This window comes from Enoplosus armatus, chromosome 4 (genome assembly GCF_043641665.1).
Source record: "Enoplosus armatus isolate fEnoArm2 chromosome 4, fEnoArm2.hap1, whole genome shotgun sequence".
In the NCBI taxonomy this organism is placed as follows: domain Eukaryota; kingdom Metazoa; phylum Chordata; class Actinopteri; order Centrarchiformes; family Enoplosidae; genus Enoplosus; species Enoplosus armatus.
This window is the reverse complement of record NC_092183.1, coordinates 6,763,242-6,783,264: the sequence shown is the minus strand read 5'-3', so window position 1 is coordinate 6,783,264 and position 20,023 is coordinate 6,763,242. Positions and strand designations below refer to the sequence as shown.

The following is a 20,023-nucleotide window of genomic DNA, read 5'->3' as shown; positions in this document are numbered from 1 at the left end:
GCCAAAATAACCACCAGAAAGGGAGAGAATGCCACATATTAATGCATTTACTTAAAGGAACATTTTGACATATTTACTTTCTTACAGTCTTTGTGCTAAGCTAAGCTAACTGGCATATGGCTGTAGCCTTATATTTAACAGACAGATGAGAGTGGTATCTCTTCTCATCTAACTCTCCACCGGAAAGCAAATAGGTGGATTTCCCAATATGTCAAACTATGCCTCTAGCTAAGACTGAAAGCCTGGCTCACCCCAAAGGTGCACAATAAGCCACCAGCAGCTGGGTGCAGTGACACTGCCACTTCCTGGTTACCTTGCAACTACACAGTGGAAAAAAAAAACTCAAGGAAAGTTACTGCACCTGGCCTCAAGTCGCAAAGACTTGTGAATGTATTAAACAAACAAGATACAACTTGTAAACTTGAGAGTTGCTGGCAGACATATTTGTGAACCTTTGGAGTGAGCCAGGCTATCCGTTTAACCCTGCTTCCAGTCTTTAAGCTAAGCTAATTGCCTGCTGGCTATAGCTTCATATTTAGAGATGAAAGTGGTACTGATCTTTTCATCTAACTCTCGGGAAGAAAGCAAATAAGCATATTCATATGTCAAACTATTCCTTAGTCCTATTCCTTATCATGTAAGATAATTCATTTCTGCACCCAGGGCATGGAGTGAGCCGCAAAATACCATTACGTTAGCAGCACTCCCTTCTTTGAATACCTTTAAAGGTCTTTTACGAACTGATCTGAAGGAAACATGTTGCTGTTTTACATAATCCTTGACTTGAGGTGGAATGTGTTATGGATATTGCTGGTATGGCCTGTGTGCCTCTCTTCTTTTACTATTTCCCTTGTGTTGTTTTTATGTATTGTAGTTTTTTAACGTGAAATTGCTTGTGCTGCCATCTTGGATTCCCTGGAAGAAGAGATCTTGTATCTCAACGGGACCTTCCTCGCTAAATAAAGGATAAATCAAATAGAATTGAATCAGGCATGCATCGGGCATGACACGGGCAGAAATCACAACCATTCATATTTTTTGCCATGATAAAATATTTCAGTTATAATCATAAAACAAAGTTTCATAGATCAAGATGGTGATCAAGATAAAGGCTTATAAAATATGATAAATCACGGATGCTTTCAGCCTGTCAGTGCAGTGACAAGTAATCTAAAAACAAAACCTATTACTTTGAACAATGAGTATTGTTATTGAAATATTGATCTGAGCTGCTTGTTTCCAGTAATCACTGTATTGCTGTGTACATTACTGTTTTTAGTGCTGTAGAATATGGACTATTTCAAGTTAATAAACCTATATTACATTGTGCCTAGCAGCGGCAGTAGAGAAAGGACTTTTCCCTTTATACTTTAAGAGACGTGTTAGTGAAGGATGTAACTGAGGGTGGGAAGTATTTATCTAGGATGAGTAGATTAATATAATTTAAAATCATTTTCTAGAAGATGGTATTTTGGCAACAACTTTGGTGGCTAACACCCCCCTCTATAGTGTTTTGCACTGCACTTACCAGTCTTTGGATCTTCCATTTGTTAAGTGATACTTGATGCTCTTTTCTTTCTATGCACGGAAGTGGTTGTGGGCTGTAAAACCGAAACGATGAGATGAAAGATGCTAAAAAGTAGAGTTTCTGTAGAGCTGAGGTGAACTGCAGAATTTGTATTTTGTAAACTCAAAACTCCTGTGTTTCTGAACTGAAAAGTCACAAGGCTATTTCTTCAAACTTTCCAAATGCTGACAAAATTAATTAAAACTTTTTTTTCAAAATGTTTCTAAAACGTTCCTTTGGGGCAGAGCAGAAGTAATTCAGCAAACCTGGGGTTGAAATGACAGACCTGGACAATGGCTATAGAGGCAGTTCAAGCAGGACCATTGTGCATTCCCTTGACTTCTGCTGTCTTATAGCTTCATTGGAAACTGAACCCTGCCAAAGTAACCAAGTGCAGTTTTCACACTGATTTACACCTGGAATATAAAAATGATTTGGAGAAATAGTTCGAGGCACCAACAGTCTAACATCCCTTTGATGTTAACAAGCGGTAAATCAGGTTTCAGAGAGAGAGGAAGATGAAGAGGGAAACTGTGCGATGAAGGAGGGGGGGGGGCGAGGCGGAGACAAAAGAAAAAGAGAAGGTCAAGAGAGGGAAATAGTGGATGTTGGGGAGATATAAAGAAAATTAAAGAAAAAAGAGAAATTGAAAAGAAGAAGCGGAGAAGAGAAGGGTTGGGAAAATGTCCTTTTATGTTAGGGAGCGGAAGCAGAGAGAAGAAAGTAAAATTGAAAGAAATTAAAAGGCGAGCGGAGATAGAGAGGATGGTTTACCTCTGATGTACAAAATGTTAACCTCTTTTGAGATCAAAGAGTTTCATGAGGAAGCCAGAAAAAAATGTCACACCACACAAAGTGTGTAGGTCCTGTGTGTGCCTGTTTGTGTTTATCAGGGAAATGGAAAATCCCGTCCTGAGCCTGATCTGGCCCGAGCCCGACAATAATCAACCAGAACCTGACGCAAAACCTGGAGTCAATATTTTAATGTCACAACTCATAAAGGTTCTCCTCATTTTCACTAAATGGCTAAAACATCCTAACCCTCGAGTGTTGAACCTCCCCTTTACATATTTTACTCTTTACATTTTTCTTGAATAGCTATATAACAGACAATAAATGTTAGCTAATGCTAGCTGGCAAGTTCATCATGAGGAAAACTGGTATAACGATTCTGCTCCAGTGTGTGTATGGTGGAATGGCAACAAGACAAAGTCATCAGTTTACATAATCTCAACAGTGACAATATAAAAGTAACATTTAAGTTAAGTGAATTTTTACCACTAAGTCGGAGAAAGCTATCTGGGTCTGGAAGCGGCTGGATGTGAGAGCGGTAAGACAAACCATATAGAAACTAAGTGTTGCAAATGTAACCCCCCACCCCCAATATACCCAACATATCGTAATTTTCCATACTGCCAACTTGATTTCCTCTTGGGAAAATTAGGGCTTTGGGAAGTGAACAAGATATGCTCAAATTCTATGATTTTCCACAAGATTCAGGTGAGGCACCCTGTCTGGTAAGCAGCCAGGTAAATATGAAAGAGATGTTGCTGAAAACACTAGGGAACTCTAGCCCAGGTAAATCAATGTTAAAAATACATACATTTAAAAACAGAGCAATGGAATCAATGTGACGCGGGACTGAGGAGAAGGAAGGGCTAAACTTTGTGTATGCAAATTTGCAGTTTTTTAGTAGGAGTAGGAGGAATAAGGTGGATAAACACTGAAAGAGACAAACAGGCAGTGAGAGTCAGACAGGCAATATAAGACAGAAACACAGAAGAGAAAGTCAGACAAAAGGAGTGCATGTTAAATGTAAGGCTGAGAGTGAAACAGGAAGGGCAGAAAGAAAATACATTAAAGTAAATTAATTCAACACAGTTTTGCAGCAATTGATAGGACTTAATATTTAACCTCATTATAGTTTTTAAATGCAGAGGGTCCTGTCAGTAAAAGTAATAATTTCCTTGTTGAAATATTAACTTATCTTCAAAAGCATTTAGAAGTTAATGAAATAAAACTGACATTAAAAATTGAAAAGGTGTGTACATAACTGAAGGAAATTGTAGATGACCTTGTTCTGGTTGAATGCTTGCTGATCTCCATCATGAAGAGATATTTGGATATATTCAGAGAAAGAATTCACTTACACTTTGTGTGTTTACCGGGGAAACTACAGCTCACAATGCGCTGTATCAGCACAGCCGCTGGCTTTTTGTTTTACAAACCAACTGTAAGAAAAACACAGACACAACCAGAGCTGCACATAATACAGCCTCTATGTTTGACTCAAACTCTTCTCACTCATATTCCTTCAGGATTAACATTTCCCATTTCTCAACACCAGACACCCACTGAACACACAGTTAGGAAATAGCACGCTAGCTAGCTAATTCTTGTCTCATTTATGGTCTGATAAACAATAAATTCATCAAATTCAGTGCCGCATGGCGCTATTTTCCAAGTTACTGTAGCTGTCATATTCCCCTTTATTTTCTGAGTTGTAAATGTGGGACTTTATAATAAAGTTTTTTCTAGTAAATTTGTGATTTTTTTTCTCGTGAATGTATGACTTTAATCTCGGAAATTCTGAGTATTTTCTCTGGACATTACCCGACTCCTCCGGCTCCTTTACCTGCAATGGCCCTAATACGCCATCGTACTACTACTTGGTTTCACTGTAGAACGTAGCTATTTGTAGTAATGTAAAGACAAGTCCAGAATAATAGAATAATACATCTTGACTTAAGATAATATATATACAATGCTGTAGACATACAGTTTAGCTACCACAATAGCTTTGCAAACCATCACATTATACCTACCTCGGGTTATGATCAGTTTCCTTCTTGCATGAATCCATTGTTGGGGACACGTGGGATGACTTTGTCCAAACAAAGTCATTTCAATCAGTCTCACAGTCAGACAAGCAAGGAGGGTGAAAATGAAACAGACTAAAATGCTGGCTTTTCCATTGTTCTGCCTGTCACATTGTCTCTGAGGGTGCTGTCCACTTTTTGAAATACAACCATAATAATCCAGTGTCTACATTCATTTTTTGCACTTCAGTTTCAATTTAATTTGAATAATACTGTTTTGAAAACATGTAATGGTGCTTTTAAGGACAAGACGTAACTCTGTCAGGTTGACAAATATTTTCCACAGACTAAACATTAAACATAAAGATGATTTTATACTCACACAGATACAGTCTTGTTTTGCCAATAACAAATCTGTATTTTGTGTTTTAACATAGCATGCTTGGGCAGTTATGATGTCACATTTGAGACAATGACAAATTATTCTATTAATTATTGTTGTGTCCGACAAACTGTGTCTGAGCAGACACCATATGTCTTAAAGTCAATATCTTTAGTCTGGAGAAATAAATGTTTATTCTGTGGGTCACCATTCAGTATTCTGAGGTGAAGTGAAACTGTTTTGTTAATTTTCAACAGCTACTTCAACAGAATCTTACTGAGCAGGAACGGAGTACTGGTTATGACAGTGGAGTGACAGTGTTGTATCAGACCATAACTAACTAATGATCACGGGACTCATTACAGTACAAGTATCTTAAGATTATACTGTTTTTTGAGTAAATGTACTTTGATCTATTGGTACACAATTTAACATTCAGTGCAAAGGTTGCCAGTATTCTCACGGGTGGTCTCATGTGTTCGGAGTAATTATACTAATGTCTTAAAATGAATGTGATTTACTGATTTTAGAATATTGCATGTTACACATTTAATACTGCACATCACTTTAGATCGGTGGAGATGACAAGAGCTCCCTGGGTATTCACAAATCCAAAATGCCACCGATGTGGCAGGAAGAAACTACAGAAGCATATTATTAACCTTTCTTTATAGGGCAAAACGGTGTTCCAAAGTGCTTTACCAAATGAATAAAAATGTAAGCAATCAGTGACAAAATATCTTATTTGCTGTAAGAGCATGAATGTTCTGATGAAAACTCGCTCCAGGCTTGGCTTAAGGAATGCAACAGAGGCTGCATCTGTTTCTGTGGAAATCACGGAGTTAAGTCTGTTTGAGGTTGGTTGGAAATGTCAGACTCTGCATGCACGTTGTCCCAAACTCAACCCAATGCAATTTCTCCTCGTTTGCTCTTTTTCCTCTTATTCAGGTTTCCCCAAACTGTGACCAGGTGTTGGTGAACGGTAAAGAAATGCGCGGCCGTCAGTCTTTGGCAGTCAACTTCACCTACCTGCACCTTTCTGCTCAGCTGCATCTCACCGTCTGGGTACCCAAGCTACCCCTGCAGATAGATGTGTCAGATACTGAGCTGAGCCAGGTCAAAGGTTGGAGGGTACCAATCATCACTAATAAGAGGTAAATTCCCTGTATGACCTTAAGGGAACAATTGAGGGAAAGAGTTTGCATTTTACATAAACCTTACTGATTCCCTTTCCCTGGAACCTTGACTTGTTCTTTGAGAAGAAAGACAATATAACAGCTACATACATCTGACCAGGTAACACGAACGTCAAAGTTTCCTGTTAGTAATACTGAATGTATATAGTGTTCATGGGTTGGAAGCCAATGAGGGATCATCATTTTATGAACTCAGAAACACTACTGACTGATCCAAGCCCACACACGAGCATACACCAACACCAAACATAACTGAATATGCTAAAAATCTAATTGTACTGTGGCAAAAAATTACTTTTGTCCATATACTCCATCAGGGTTTGAAACCTCACATCCTCCACAACAGAGAAATCTAATGCAGTGAAGTCCATCACCATGTTAGTGATCCCTTTAGCTTTGGCGCTGTCCGTGGGGATTTTTTTTCTCTTTCTCAAATGCTGTGGTTATCGAGGACTGAGTCTTGCTGGTGGTGGTTTGTGCTGTCTTGGTGTCCAGTTCATCGCTCCATTTTTATCGGCTCTCAGGTAATCACTTCTTCATGTCTGTTTTTTCACATGGTGATGAGATTTCTTTCTTGCAGTACCTTCTCTTGATATGTCACTGGAACATGTCTGACAAACTGCATGTCGCTGATCTTTGTCCAAAGCAGTGTAATAATCCCACACAGCCGACATTTTCTTTCACTTTTATTTGAAAACAAACCACACATGTCAGATTTGTGTCCAGCTCGTGACTTCTTCTCTGAATCAGCAGCTGGGTATGCTAGCAACTGAGTCCGACCGCAAATAACCAACGCAACATTTAGCCAGTGCAATATTGATGCAACACAACAGATAAACATCTGCCACTGCCATCAGTGAATTACATCTTATTTGTTGATAGACCGATGGCAGTAACAGGGCGAATATAGACAGATACTGATATTCGTACGATATATCGGTGCATCCCTAGTATTCGGCAAATTGTGGTAGTTGTACTTTCCTAAAGTATGTGTGAAAGCAGAAACAACAGATAGGCAGATATGCTCTGAGCTTTGACAGCAGCTCTTGTCTTGGTCTATGCACTTGTTTAGCTTGAAATCAGTCAATGCACATTGTTTCAGCACGAGAAAAAAAAGAAAGAAAAGACAATATGTTTCTTTGTGACTGAGAGAGAGACGAAAGAATCAACTGAGGCAATGTGTGTGTCTTTTGGCTTTTATGTGTGTGTGTGTGTGTGTGTGCATATGTGTACATGTGTGATGTAGTGCTTATTGAATGGAGCAGTTGAGAGCACATATCGTTCCAGTCAGTCTATAATTTCCTGTGAGGTCAAGGCCTGCCTGGCTATACTGATGATAACTATTATGGCTTTAGCATCATTGCCACTGAATGAAGCATTCAGTCACTTAAACACACACACACACACACACACACACTCTCTCTCAAAAGGGAGACAATGCAGGTGAATCAGTTACAGGATGTTGGTGAGTGAGAATGTGTGCGTATATGTAGATGCACATGCTTGACAAGCTTTTTGCGTGTTTGCGTGATGTGAAAGAAGGGTGAAGGCCAAACAATATATAGAAAAAGAAGGAATGTAGGACAGAATATAAACTGTAGAAGTGCCTTCGGGGCATTTATCTTTCTACTACCCTGCAGTAAGACTGAAAAATCTCAGGTGAATATTATACAGTAGAAAGTAATTCTTGTAATAGCTTTTTCTAAACCAACTCCTTGCGAAACCATTTAATATTTCTTTTCCACAGTTCTCTAAAATTTTCCCTCTGTTTATTTTGTCACTTTTTGTTTTTCCTCCTGGGGAGGTTGTGTTTTAGATCTGGTTTGTTTCGGTGTCTGTTTATTTGTTAAGAGGGAGTCTCTAAAACACAGTTGTTCTTAATGAAATTTGGTGGAAAATCAGGCCATGAGTCAAGGAAAAAAATGTATGGATCCAGATGTTGCAGATCCAGGAACATTTTTAAATGGATGTCTTAACATTATATGGTGAGATTATATTCTCATGAACCTGCAGTTTAACAAGTTAGAGCCTTGGCAGAAATATGTTCCCTGCTTTCTATTTATATATATATATATATATATATATACAGTGCTTAACAAATTTATTAGACCACTTGTCATAAAAATGAGAACACAAACACAAATATTTTAGAAATCTGTCAAAAACTTGTTTCAAACTAAAAATTGTATTGTTATTTATTAGGCAAATAACAAACTGAAACAACTAAATAGTCCTTATTCACATATATTAATCAAAAATCTTAATATTTTGTATGACCTCCTTTGGCCCTGATAACAGCTTGCATTCTTGCAACCACAAAACAAATTTTTCTGTTCAGGAATGCAAGTAAATAACTGTAATTCTGCATCTCAATCAAAAAATAATAATGTGCTTTACTATTTTTTTCAGTTTTTTTGTAAAACAGTAAATATGAGAATTCATGGATAACAACAATAATTATATTTTAGCATTAAAGATATAATTTTAATTAAAGAGCTTGGCTTGCACATACTGGTGGATTAACCATTACAGAAAAATAAAATATTTTGGTAATCAGCAATACTGTTAATTTAGGGCAGCGGTGGCAAACACCTTACACTGGGTGGTGGTCAAATAAATTTGTTAAGCACTGTATATATATATATTTTTTTTTTGCTTATATTTTCTTTTCCTTTCTGTATTCTGTTACTCCATTTGACGAAAATGTAACTTCTACATTGGCCACATTTGTGTTCTGCTGTACCAAAATGAAGATGGTTTATATAATTGAGGAAACACCCACTTCAATATAGAGACGGAATATGGAAGCAAGAAGCTGCCACATTTAGATACACGGCCTCCAACTTGATAGAACTTGAACTCAAATTCAGAGTCACAATGGGGAAACTTAGTTTCAAAGGCTCAGATTTAACAACAGCATCAGTTACTAACTTGTAACACACACACACTCAGTTGAAAATCAGCTAAAGTATGCATGTGCCCTTTCTTTGTCAGGTTAAAAAAAACCTTTTCCTTATGGTCTGTATGTCTTTTCTCTTTCCATGCATGCTTCTGTGCCTCTATGTTTGATTGTGCATTTGTGTGTGTGTGGGCATCCGTGAGTGTGTGTGCATGGTCATTTGTGTGTGAGTGTTGCTTCTATTCCCCATCTTGCCGCCATTCCATTCTGTTCTGCTGGGCCTATTTTTCAATTTCAACAATTTCTGCTCAGATAGCCACCCACCCGTGTGTACACACACACACACACACACCTCTACCTCCCCTAACCACTATCTCACAGAGTGAAACACAAGCACTATCAGGCCTACACTCTCGCACAGACACAAGTGCAACTGGGACACTGGAAAATGGAAAGAGAATTCCTGTAATATTACCTGGGTTTCACACTCCGGGACAGTTATAGGACACAGAGGTAGCCCTGTGTGTGTTTTTGTGTGGATGTATGATCCAGTGTGGGCCTGCCTGCATGTGGCATTGTGTAGATATTACACAGAGGGAGGCAAGAATGTGTGTTTCTTGTGTGTGTGTGTGAGGGAGAGAGGTTTTCTGTTTTAACACTAATACGGTGTATTAGAAGTATTCTCAGATTCATTGTATTTCTTTATTTGGGGGTAATTATTCAGCCTCCTCAGCTGTGGAATTACATCAAGAATTACATTTACATGGAATTACATTTTCATATCATTATTTTATATATTTTCAATTATATATACATATATATATATATATATATATATATATATATATATATATATTCATTGTTTAAAAATTCTAACAAATTGTGCGTCATTAGGAGGTGCACATTGGTGACTAATGGAAAAAATGGCAAAATAACATCACACAGGTGATATGTACAGATTAATTCAGATTCAGATGCAGATTTTTGTTGTACAACAAGATAAAGTAATTAAAAAAGGTTATAAAGAAGTATGATATGCAGCGAGTTCAGAAGTAAGTGAAATATACTAAACATTGAAAAAATAACGATATCAAATTCAAGTTTATTACTAAATGATAAAACAATATAAAAACAATTAAACTATACATTCAGAAAGATACAAAAAGTAAGGGCTAAACTAAATATAAAACTAGGATTTCATTTTTTCTACAGTGCTTATACTATCAGGATATAATGAAATATAGAACTGTCTATCATCTGCATAGCCATGATATGTTGATTTGTTGTTTGCTGATGATAGGGCCAAGCAGAAGCATATAAAGATTAAACAGAAGCGGTCCAACAATTGATCCCTGTGGGACTCCATATAGGTTTTTTTTTAATCAGTTTTGCAGATAGGATTCAAATCACTGGAGAATGTTGATAGAAAAACACAACTCTACTCTCAACCCTGTCAACAATCCAGATTTTTTGTGCCAGTTGTAATCCTTAGGTCATTAACAAACTTGACATAAGTTGTTTCAATGCGGTGTTGGGATCATAAACCACTTACTGTGGCAAAGATTTCTGCTCTTTTAAACCAGCATCTTTTCATGTACACGTTTTATTCTATAAAGTCATAAGGATGTTTACTTTTCAGTTTCTCCAGTTTTATGTAAAATTCTTTTTAGTGCAACTGTCAATAGCTGCTTATCTCTTAGATTATCACTTAGAACAACATGTTTAGCACATATTGCAACTTTTTGCCCTGGGTTGCCTTGTGATCATTGCTTTAAATATTGCGAACATTTCAGCAGTTTCATGTAACTGCTTTTTAAATGTGTCCCTTACAGATAGCTAGATGTCTATTTGATAAGCCCCATTGTACACTTGAGGTGAACTGGAGCTCCATTCACAAGGGAAATTGATTCATGTTTTTTCAAGAGAAGTCATAATAGTTTAGATATACAGTTACATTTGAAATAATTTATTCACCAGGCATTCCAAGAAATCCACATTGTACAACTAAATTGTTTGAAAAGTGTTACAGCTGAATTAAAAAATGAGGTGTGATTTCTTTGACTGAGTGTAACCTGGGGCAGAGATTAACCAGTAGATTACCTGGAGCTGTAGATTATATAAATGGCATTTAATTACCAGATAATCTCACTCTCTCTTCTCTCTTTTTCTCTCTGTCTCATTTATCTCCATCCTTCCCAGACCTACAAGAGACAGCGAAGATGATGAGGATGATGAGAGGAAGGGCAAAGGCTGCACCCTACAGGTATAATTTTGATTGGTTTACCTATCACACTTTTAAGGAGAATTCTTTAATCATTTTCTTCAATGTCATTGTCCCTGAAAAACGGTGCGAGAGCTGTGACATAATGTGCAGTTAAATAAGCATTAGAGTGCAATTTTACCTTTCTCTTGACCTTTCAGTACCAGTACGCCCTGGTGCGGGTCCTCACCCATTTTGTCGCAGAACCCTCTGACCCAGGTGGAGAGATGGTCTACATGTTAGGTGCGGACTGGCAAGCTGATATCACCCATTTGGTCTTGGACCAGCTAAAGGTAGGTATACACAAATACTCACATATACTCACACGTAAGCCAAATCTTCCTTAAAGGCATAGTTCGACATTTGGGGAATGTCATATATATATAATTTGCTTTCCAAGAGTTAGATGAGAAGATTAATACTTTACATTTACATTTCATGTCTTGGCATGTCTAAAGGCATTAAGCATATAGATAGAGACAGAAGATGCAAAGCGGGGTGAAACAGCTAGCCTGGCTCTCTTGAGAATACGCCTACCTAATCAGCATGATGTATCTCATTTATAATCTGTATATACACATTAATGCAAAAACAGCAATTTGTGTTTTAGAGGGAGTTATATGTTCTAACAAACAGTTTATTCTTTTGCCTAATATTTCTGTTCAGTGTCACTGCTGGTTGCACTGCACCTGGCTGCTGTTTCCTATTAAATAGTTACAGCTGTTTGTAGCTGTATCTATTACATATTAACCATGCAAGATACAACGTGTTAATAAATCAGTTTTAGAGGGGCTGGTAGGCGGATTTTAAAACTTTGGACAGAGCCAAGCTAGCAGTTTCCCCGTATTTTCAGGGTGATCTCCCCACTCCAGGTCTAAATCTTGCTCACAAAGACAAGATTGGTATCGATCTTCTCATCCAACCTTCGGGAAAGAAGGCTTTTCACAAAATATTGAACTTTTCCTTTAACTCTTTCCTGTTAGGACTGATATTTGATTGTTGAATAATAGTTAAAACGAGCAATTTTATGTAGTACTAAGTATAAAATATCAGTTATGAACAAAGTGATTTAAAGTTGTAGTAGTGGCTGATAGCAGTTTCTGTGCTCCACAGGTAGAAGATCCTCGCATTGCCAGACTAATAGATGGGCAAATCTTGATCGGACGGGACTTGGGGATCACCACTATACAGGTATGTACCCCCTCTTCTACTCTCATCACTACTCTTGTGATCCAGTCTGTTATCTTTCACCCAAACCACAAAACAACACATTTTCATAATTGAAGTAATGTATGTTCACCCTCTTATCCCAACCTGAGGATGAAATATAATATATTAAATGAAATAGCTCAAAACTTGTGTCAAAGTTTGTCATGTTGATTCAACTTTGAAAGTAAGGTGGCGTGAAGTACAAAGCGTACAAGAATCAGTGTTGTTGTATTTTAAGGATTCAGAAAACACACTCAACATTGACAATGTATTTATCAGTTGTTGAACAAGTCTGAAGAAAGACGGTTGAAAATGTATGATTATGTGAAGTGCAATGTAATTTGGCAAACTCGCATTGCAGCCATAAGCACTCAAGTGATGTAAACATTATCCTCTCTTCCTTTCTTCCTCTCCTCTTCCTCTCTCGCAGTTATAAGCCTCTCCTGCTAGCTCGTTACACAATTAGCCACAATTAACTGTCGGATTTGGCCCTGACATCTCGGTGTGATGTTCAGCAGTTACACTCAGACACACACTCACATTGGCACACAGTGAACACACTCGCGCACTTTGCTGAATTCCAATAAGCCGGTCCATTGTGACTGAAAGTGACAGTGGAGGACAGTCCTGTGGCTTACTGTCTTACATTACTGGTATACTGTTAAATAGCAGAGCGCAAAACCACCAAAATATGTCATAGTACAGTTTTTCTTATATTCTATCCTATTATGTTACATCTCCATCTTTATATGAACTATATATTTATATTCTAAGTGCTTACATTTCCATGAGTGCTCTGATGAGTGTGTTGTGCGTGTTGTAGAAGTGGGTTTGGCGCTGAGTTCAGAGCAGCAGTGGGGGGGATATCTGGGGGATTTTGGGGAACAGCTGAGTGTGTGTGTTTGCATCCGATCGACCGGGGACCGCCACATGCATGCACGCATACACAGACACGCACACACGGATGCACACATACAGACAGCTGTGCTCTGTTTGGGAGCCAGGAGAGAGAATTTACCCAGCATTCCCATCGAGATGCCAGAGTCGACAGCCGTCATTTGATAGTTTGACATTTCAATTTTACCTCCCAGCTCCGTCTCCCCGAGTCTCGCCTCTTCCTCTCCTCCGCGTCTCTCTCTCTCTCTCTCTCTCTCCTTTCTCGCCCCCAGTCTCTCTTTCTCGCCCTCTTATACTCTGTCTGTCTTGAAGAGCAATCCCAGAGCCGTCAATCATTGCATTTTGTTACCTCGCTGAGGGTGGGATTGAGTTTGACGCCCCGACACGTTCGCTGAGAGATTTTCTTTGTACACCAATCAGATCTGCCTGTCCTCCTGTCGCCAGGCGGAGTAGTACACTACAACATGGGGCTCCTAATCTCTATCACTGTCTGCCTGCTGTTCTCTTTCTCCATCTGTACCTCAATCTCTTTCATGCTCCCTCTTTCTGCCCCCTCTCACTTTCTGTTCTCCTCTATTTGTAATTGTCTCTCTCTCTCTCTCTGACACCCACTCCATTTATTTCTATCTCGCTCGCTCACCATCTCTCACTTACACTTTCTCCCTTCTCTTTTCATTCACTCTCTTTTAGTTCTTTAGTTTTGGCCTTGTGCTTTGTTTATGCTAAGTTGTCTTAGTGCTGAGACATTGGAGCACGGCTGGGAGGCAGACGGGAACTGTGTGTGTGTGTGTGTGTGTGTGTGTACATGTGTTTCCACTACTTAGCGTGTCTTACATTGTTGCAGAGATGTGAAATAACAGCTGCAGGGTTTCCAAAGGCATTTTCTTGAGACAGACAATACTAGTATCGCCAGCTTTTACAGGTCTCTGTTTGTCTGTTTGGATGTGTGTTTAAGACATGGTAGATAACACCCTGTGTAGACAGTAGACATAACTCGCTTGATCAGCCTGTGCGCATGTGTGAGTTGGTTTTCTAACTTTAACAGATACTGCCAGTCTATGTGGCCCAAAGCACTGTGGTGTTAACCAGCTCTAACTGCTTTTCTGCCAATGTTAAACTCTTCACTGTCACCTTAAGGCAATAATCACTGACAACAAAAGCTCTTTCATGCATCTCTCTCCTGTATTGTCTTTCGAGAGTTTCCTGTACTATACCTGTACTTCCTAATTTCCTATACTTGATGCAGCATGATCCACAAGAGCCCGTTGTTTCCATTGTTATTATTTTGCAACATTTTGAGACCCAAGCTGTCATTCCATCACCTGTCAAACAACCAGCTCGTCAGTAATGTGGTGTCTCTTTACTTCATCTTCTTTTTGCAGCAGGTGAAAACAGAAAACACTTGCTGTGTTGTTTAGGACTTTTCCCTGGAAAGACCTACCAAACATTGTGTGTTAGAGCAGGGAATTTAAAGCTGTCATGGAATGAAAACTTTTAGGAACTCACATTTGGAGTTTTGTGCAAATGTCACGACTCTTCTGCAACTCTAATAATGTAGATTCATTCAAAGTAGCAAAAACTCTTAATTTAAACTTAATTCTCATTTGTGCTTAAATATCATTTTACAACATGTGTGGTTTGATCTTTTTGTTGCAGGTTCTGTCCCCGTTGTCTGACTCTATCCTGGCAGAGAAGACTGTGACCGTGTTGGATGACAAGGTAAAATAACATATTGCTTTATTATATGTATTTGGGATGTAGTTTGTGTGTTCTTAAATCTCATGTTGCGGATCACTGGTTATACAAGGGGACAGTATTGAGCTTAATAGCCTAAAAATGAAGGAAACAACATCCAAAGTGCCTCACACAGCAAGTAAACAAGTGTTTATTAGGGTACTCCCTGTGGACATGGAATGCAAATTACTCATACGTACTATAGTTAGCAATACATAATCAGGTCATGGTATGGAATAACAATGCGTTAGAAAGGTAATGTGATTCAGTGGCCCTCCATTATGGTTAATTTAAGACTTACTTTTATACTTCTACTACTTCTACTTCTACTTCAATGTCTTAAGATTGTCAGTTATAAATATTACATGCCTTTCTATGCCTTAATTTTATTTTGCCATTGTACTATAATACTGCTTCAACTGCCTTATTTCCCCACAGAGTTTATGTTTTCATTGGCTATCTCTTGTTTGTCTAGGTCACCATCACAGACCTGGGAGTCCAACTGGTTGCTTCTCTGTCCCTCAGTATGACAGCAAGTCCTGGGAATTACCAGGCTATACAGCTGACGACTACAGCTACAGACCTGCTACACACACCTAAACAGGTAGGAGATACTACAGGTACACACACACACACACACACACACACAAATCAAAATATCTCCATCTCTGCAAGATATCATATCCTCCCAGGGTTGTATTTATCAGATTTTCAGAATGTAACTTGCACATGCAGACACATGATAAACATACACAGACACCTCGCTGCCTTTAGGTCTGTATCACACACATACACGGACACACACACACACACACACACACACACACTGATGGACTACATCTTAAGCTGTTCTCTACAGTTATACCCCTAAGGTTGTAATCATAGAAGTTAAACAGTAATTCTGTGCTGCGAACATCATATCGCTGCTATCTCTCCCATAATCAGTTTCTAATTAGGTGTGTGCGTAACTTCCAGGCTTCACTGTAGCACTACTTAGCTACAGTTACAACCACCTAAAGGTCTACAGTAAAACAAACCCTCTATATTGTTAGCTAGCACCACATAAAGGCAGGTCATTTTTCTGTTATTTTTTGACAATACTCACATTAAAACTACATTGTCATATATGTGTTCAAAAAAATTGACTGAATAAGATTTTAATAGCATTTATTTTTAAATGTACTGTCTCTGATTCTCTTTTCTCCACTTTTGCTACCTTAAACAGTACATAACCACATGATATCTATAGAAAAACACACTCATACACACCCACATGCATACTATATTTCTAGGCTACCATGTTACAAGCTATTCTTGACTACAGCACAGTACTGTCCACCTTCCCTTCTCCCTCTTTCTCTCTTCCTTTTCTTATCAAACAATACCCCACGTTATAATTTCTATCCAAGGGCTAATTGGACGAGAAGCAGCTCATTACAATTAAAATACAGATTTGATCTTCAATTTTATTCTACATCATTCACCATTACCTGTGGAAACATAATGCAACTGTGAAGAGGGAAAGTAAGAAGAAAACAGAGTGAAAAGAATTAAAAAACAGAAGACCGGAGAGAAAGAAAGAATGAAAAATTACAATTTAATGTGAAAATAGAGGGAGGGATAAAGATAAAGAGTTGTTCTTCATGTTGGAGCTTAATTACTTTTGTTGTGAGGTTTCTACTGTGTTATACCTATACAATCTTTTCTGTTTTCTGATTAAAGAAAGCGAAGGCTTTTATCAAGGGAAATTAGCGAGGCAGGATCACTTAAAGTAAAGCAGAGAAAAATATATTATGCGCTAAAGTCGTTTTTTTGTTTATGGAATAGCTGCTGCTGGAAGAAGACTGTTGTCAGAAAAATAAATTTCTTCCTAGTGTTTGTCCTCATTGTAATAGAAGAGATGGTGGCTGGAGAGAGAGAAGTCAGAAAAAGAAAGTGTGTCTGTGCACAAAAAGAAATGGTTAGGTTTCAGTTATCAATGTTTACATGTTCAAGTCTTTGTGTGTGTATATGGTTGGATTGATGGGAGTGTAGATGTCCCTCTTTGTGTCTTGTTCCAATAGTAACAACATTTATTTCCATTGTGTTGGATGCAAACAGCTGAATTATTCAGAACATAACACTCCGTCAAGCTACCAGGCCAACACCAATGAATATTTTTACCTCATGCTCTTAGTAAAGCAGGTTTCAAAAAAGAGCTTCAGGCCCATTAGTGCAGCAAGCTAACGCTGTCAGCTAGGGATCTGTCCTTTCACCGAATTAATGTAAATATCCTTCAGGCTATTTTAGGTCTTTCTGTGTGTAGTGCTACAAACTTAAACCTGCATTAATACATTTTTGGGGGCACCGGCAAAAGCTGTAACGCCATGAAGTAGATTGAGAAATTACAAAGTCTCGAATGGCAAGCGGCAGAAATTGCAGAGTGGGATAGATCAAATAGCACTCGATCACCTGTACACGAACCTGCAGGTTCTGTCTACATGTCTAAAATACTTTTCTTCATTAGATGTCTGTTATGCTTGTCTTTCAGGAAGCAGTGATTAGTGCGTGGATCCAGTACAGTGACGGTTCAGTGACACCACTTGATGTCTATGATTCCAAGGACTTCCTCCTCTCTGCTGTGTCATTCGATGAGAGTGTCATCTCCATAACCAATCAGGTACTAGCCATTAGAAGTTTTCCTTCTCTGACCAATGGTTGAAAGTTGTGTAAAAGACGCCAGAAACTAAAACCATGTAAGTTCTACAGAAGTTACCGATATATATTTTCAGGAAACACATGCAGATTTTACAAAGGCGAGAGTATGGTGTCCAAAGTGTAAATGACCTTCACGTTGTCTCTGTTTTCTATTAGGAGCAACACTGGCCTATTGTAGTGGCAGAGGGCGACGGACAGGGAGCACTCGTTCGTGTAGAGATGGTCATCTCTGAGACCTGCCAGAAATCCAAAAGGAAGAGTGTGCTGGCATCTGGAGTTGGCAATGTGATAGTGAAGTTTGGAGCAAAGAGCGAGGAAAGAGGTGTGATGGGAAGAGGTGGACAGGACGACGGAGGAGGGATGGACAACAGCACCAGCGAGCAACAAGCAAAGGATGGCGGAGAGTGGAAGTCCAACAGCGCACCAGTGGATCGAGAGGAAGGAGCCATGAGAAAGGTGGGGGGAACAGTGGATTGTTTTGATTTTTTCATGGATAAAGAAACTAGGAATGACTAAATATTTCATAAACTATCTACTGTATTTATTATTTTCCATCAATCAGGTGAGCACAACGACCAAGAGCACAGTAACCCATCGTGCTTCAGGTGGTAAAGCTGCCAATGGAGGCAGCAGCAGCAGCCGGGGTGGAGGCCCTAACCAAGCAGGGGACTACAGTAGCTACCCAGCACAAGTGGAGGTACCAGGCACTGGGGACAGTGAGCTGACCCAGACCACTAGAGGACTGTCGGACCTGGAGATTGGAATGTATGCCCTTTTGGGTGTATTCTGTCTGGCAATACTGGTCTTCCTCATCAACTGTGTGAGCTTTGCCTTCAGGTAAAACATTGTGATAATTGAGAACTCTATTGTTTTCATTGTTTGAGGGAAACCCAGCAATAAAAGTATATTGGTAGATTTTTCAAATGATGTCTCTGCGGTCATGTCTTTTACTCTGTACGTTTCAGATGTTTAAATAAAGGGATGCCCATTGTCAATATTAAAAAAGCAGCACAGCCTAAAATTGCTCTTGTTCAAAATTGAATTATACTTCAGTTGTAGACTAATTATTGTCCTTCATCTGCAGATACCGTCACAAGCAGGTCCCAGTGCTGGAAGCTGGAGGCAACATGAACCACGCCCATGACTGGGTGTGGCTTGGCAATGAGGCAGACCTCTTAGCTGACCACTCTGACCAATGCCAGGGCGGGCTGCCTGATGAGTGCACCACCATCATTGACCGGAATGAAGGAGGATATGAGGAGAACAAGTACCTGCTTAATGGGGCTGGTAACACCTTGGTGATGGGCGTGGGCACAGGCATGGGCACCATTAGTGGGAGTGGTGGAACAGGTGGACACCGGGGCGTCACCCACGGACAAACCCTGCCCAGATCTGTTCCAGAACCACATCAGTGCCTTTCAGCAATCACTACTGGTGGCAAGAACGCCACTGGCCAAGCGGAGCATCTGAATAATTCCCCCCGAGCCACGGCTGCAGCTGCAGTTGCAGCCGCCAAGCGTAAACGCGTCCAGTTCACGTCTTTTGCCACCGTTCTGCCCAATGATAATTCGGGTGGGGGTGGCCCATACACCAACTCTTCAGTCCTGGTGACCAATGGGAGTGAGGATGACATCAAGTGGGTGTGCCAGGATATGGACCTGGGTCAGTCTGAAATCAGAACCTACATGGAGAGGCTACAAGACAATCTGTGACTGAGGGGAGGAACTGAAAAATGGAGGGGCAGAGGATGAGTGCAGGAGGGGGAGGATGGACAATGAATACAATTCACCTGTAATGCCTTTGCAGTGGATGAAGGGAGGGGGAATGGGAGTAATATGAGAACAGTAAAGAGAACACGAAGTGTGGCGAAGAGTCACACTTCTAGCTCACACTGAAATCACTAGCTCACACTGAAATCAATGGTAGCAAACAATAAATAACATTATTATTACTTGTTTTATATTATTTATTGTGAAAATATTAGTGTACAAATCAGTGACAAAGTCACTATTGGTTATGAATGTTTATTTTCAGAATACCAGTAAATCATTGTGCTATACAGTAAATTCAGGGTATGTTATTGGACAAACATTAATAAGCCACTATACATTTTTTAAACAAGGATGGTAAGAAGATAATTTCTGAAGTGTTTTTTACTCATATGGTATATAGCCAGCATTGGCTGTGGCTGCTGATTGATTATTGATAGATCTAGTTTTAATATACAAACCTGCCAAGTTTGCTGAAAGGTTAAATAATGAATCACTGATTATGATTACTGAAAAATAGGTGCAAATTTACAATCTATTTGTTTTTGTTCTATCATGTGACCCATTCGGTTTTGGCATTGCTCATTAGTAAAA

General features: G+C 39.2%; 1 protein-coding gene across 1 annotated transcript in view; it reads left to right on the top strand.

The window, feature by feature from the left end:
- The window catches only part of LOC139283993 (transmembrane protein 132C), a 227,698-nt gene extending 208,326 nt beyond the window's left edge, over nt 1-19,372 (top strand). Inside the window, exons 7-16 of the mRNA XM_070904128.1 lie at nt 5,717-5,922; nt 11,063-11,126; nt 11,285-11,416; nt 12,237-12,314; nt 14,886-14,948; nt 15,439-15,567; nt 17,494-17,622; nt 17,817-18,116; nt 18,223-18,497; nt 18,745-19,372. Of these exons, the coding sequence (XP_070760229.1) occupies nt 5,717-5,922; nt 11,063-11,126; nt 11,285-11,416; nt 12,237-12,314; nt 14,886-14,948; nt 15,439-15,567; nt 17,494-17,622; nt 17,817-18,116; nt 18,223-18,497; nt 18,745-19,372 (2,004 nt within the window). The remainder of the gene's footprint in view (nt 1-5,716; nt 5,923-11,062; nt 11,127-11,284; nt 11,417-12,236; nt 12,315-14,885; nt 14,949-15,438; nt 15,568-17,493; nt 17,623-17,816; nt 18,117-18,222; nt 18,498-18,744) is intronic.
- The last annotated feature ends 651 nt before the right edge of the window (nt 19,373-20,023 follow it).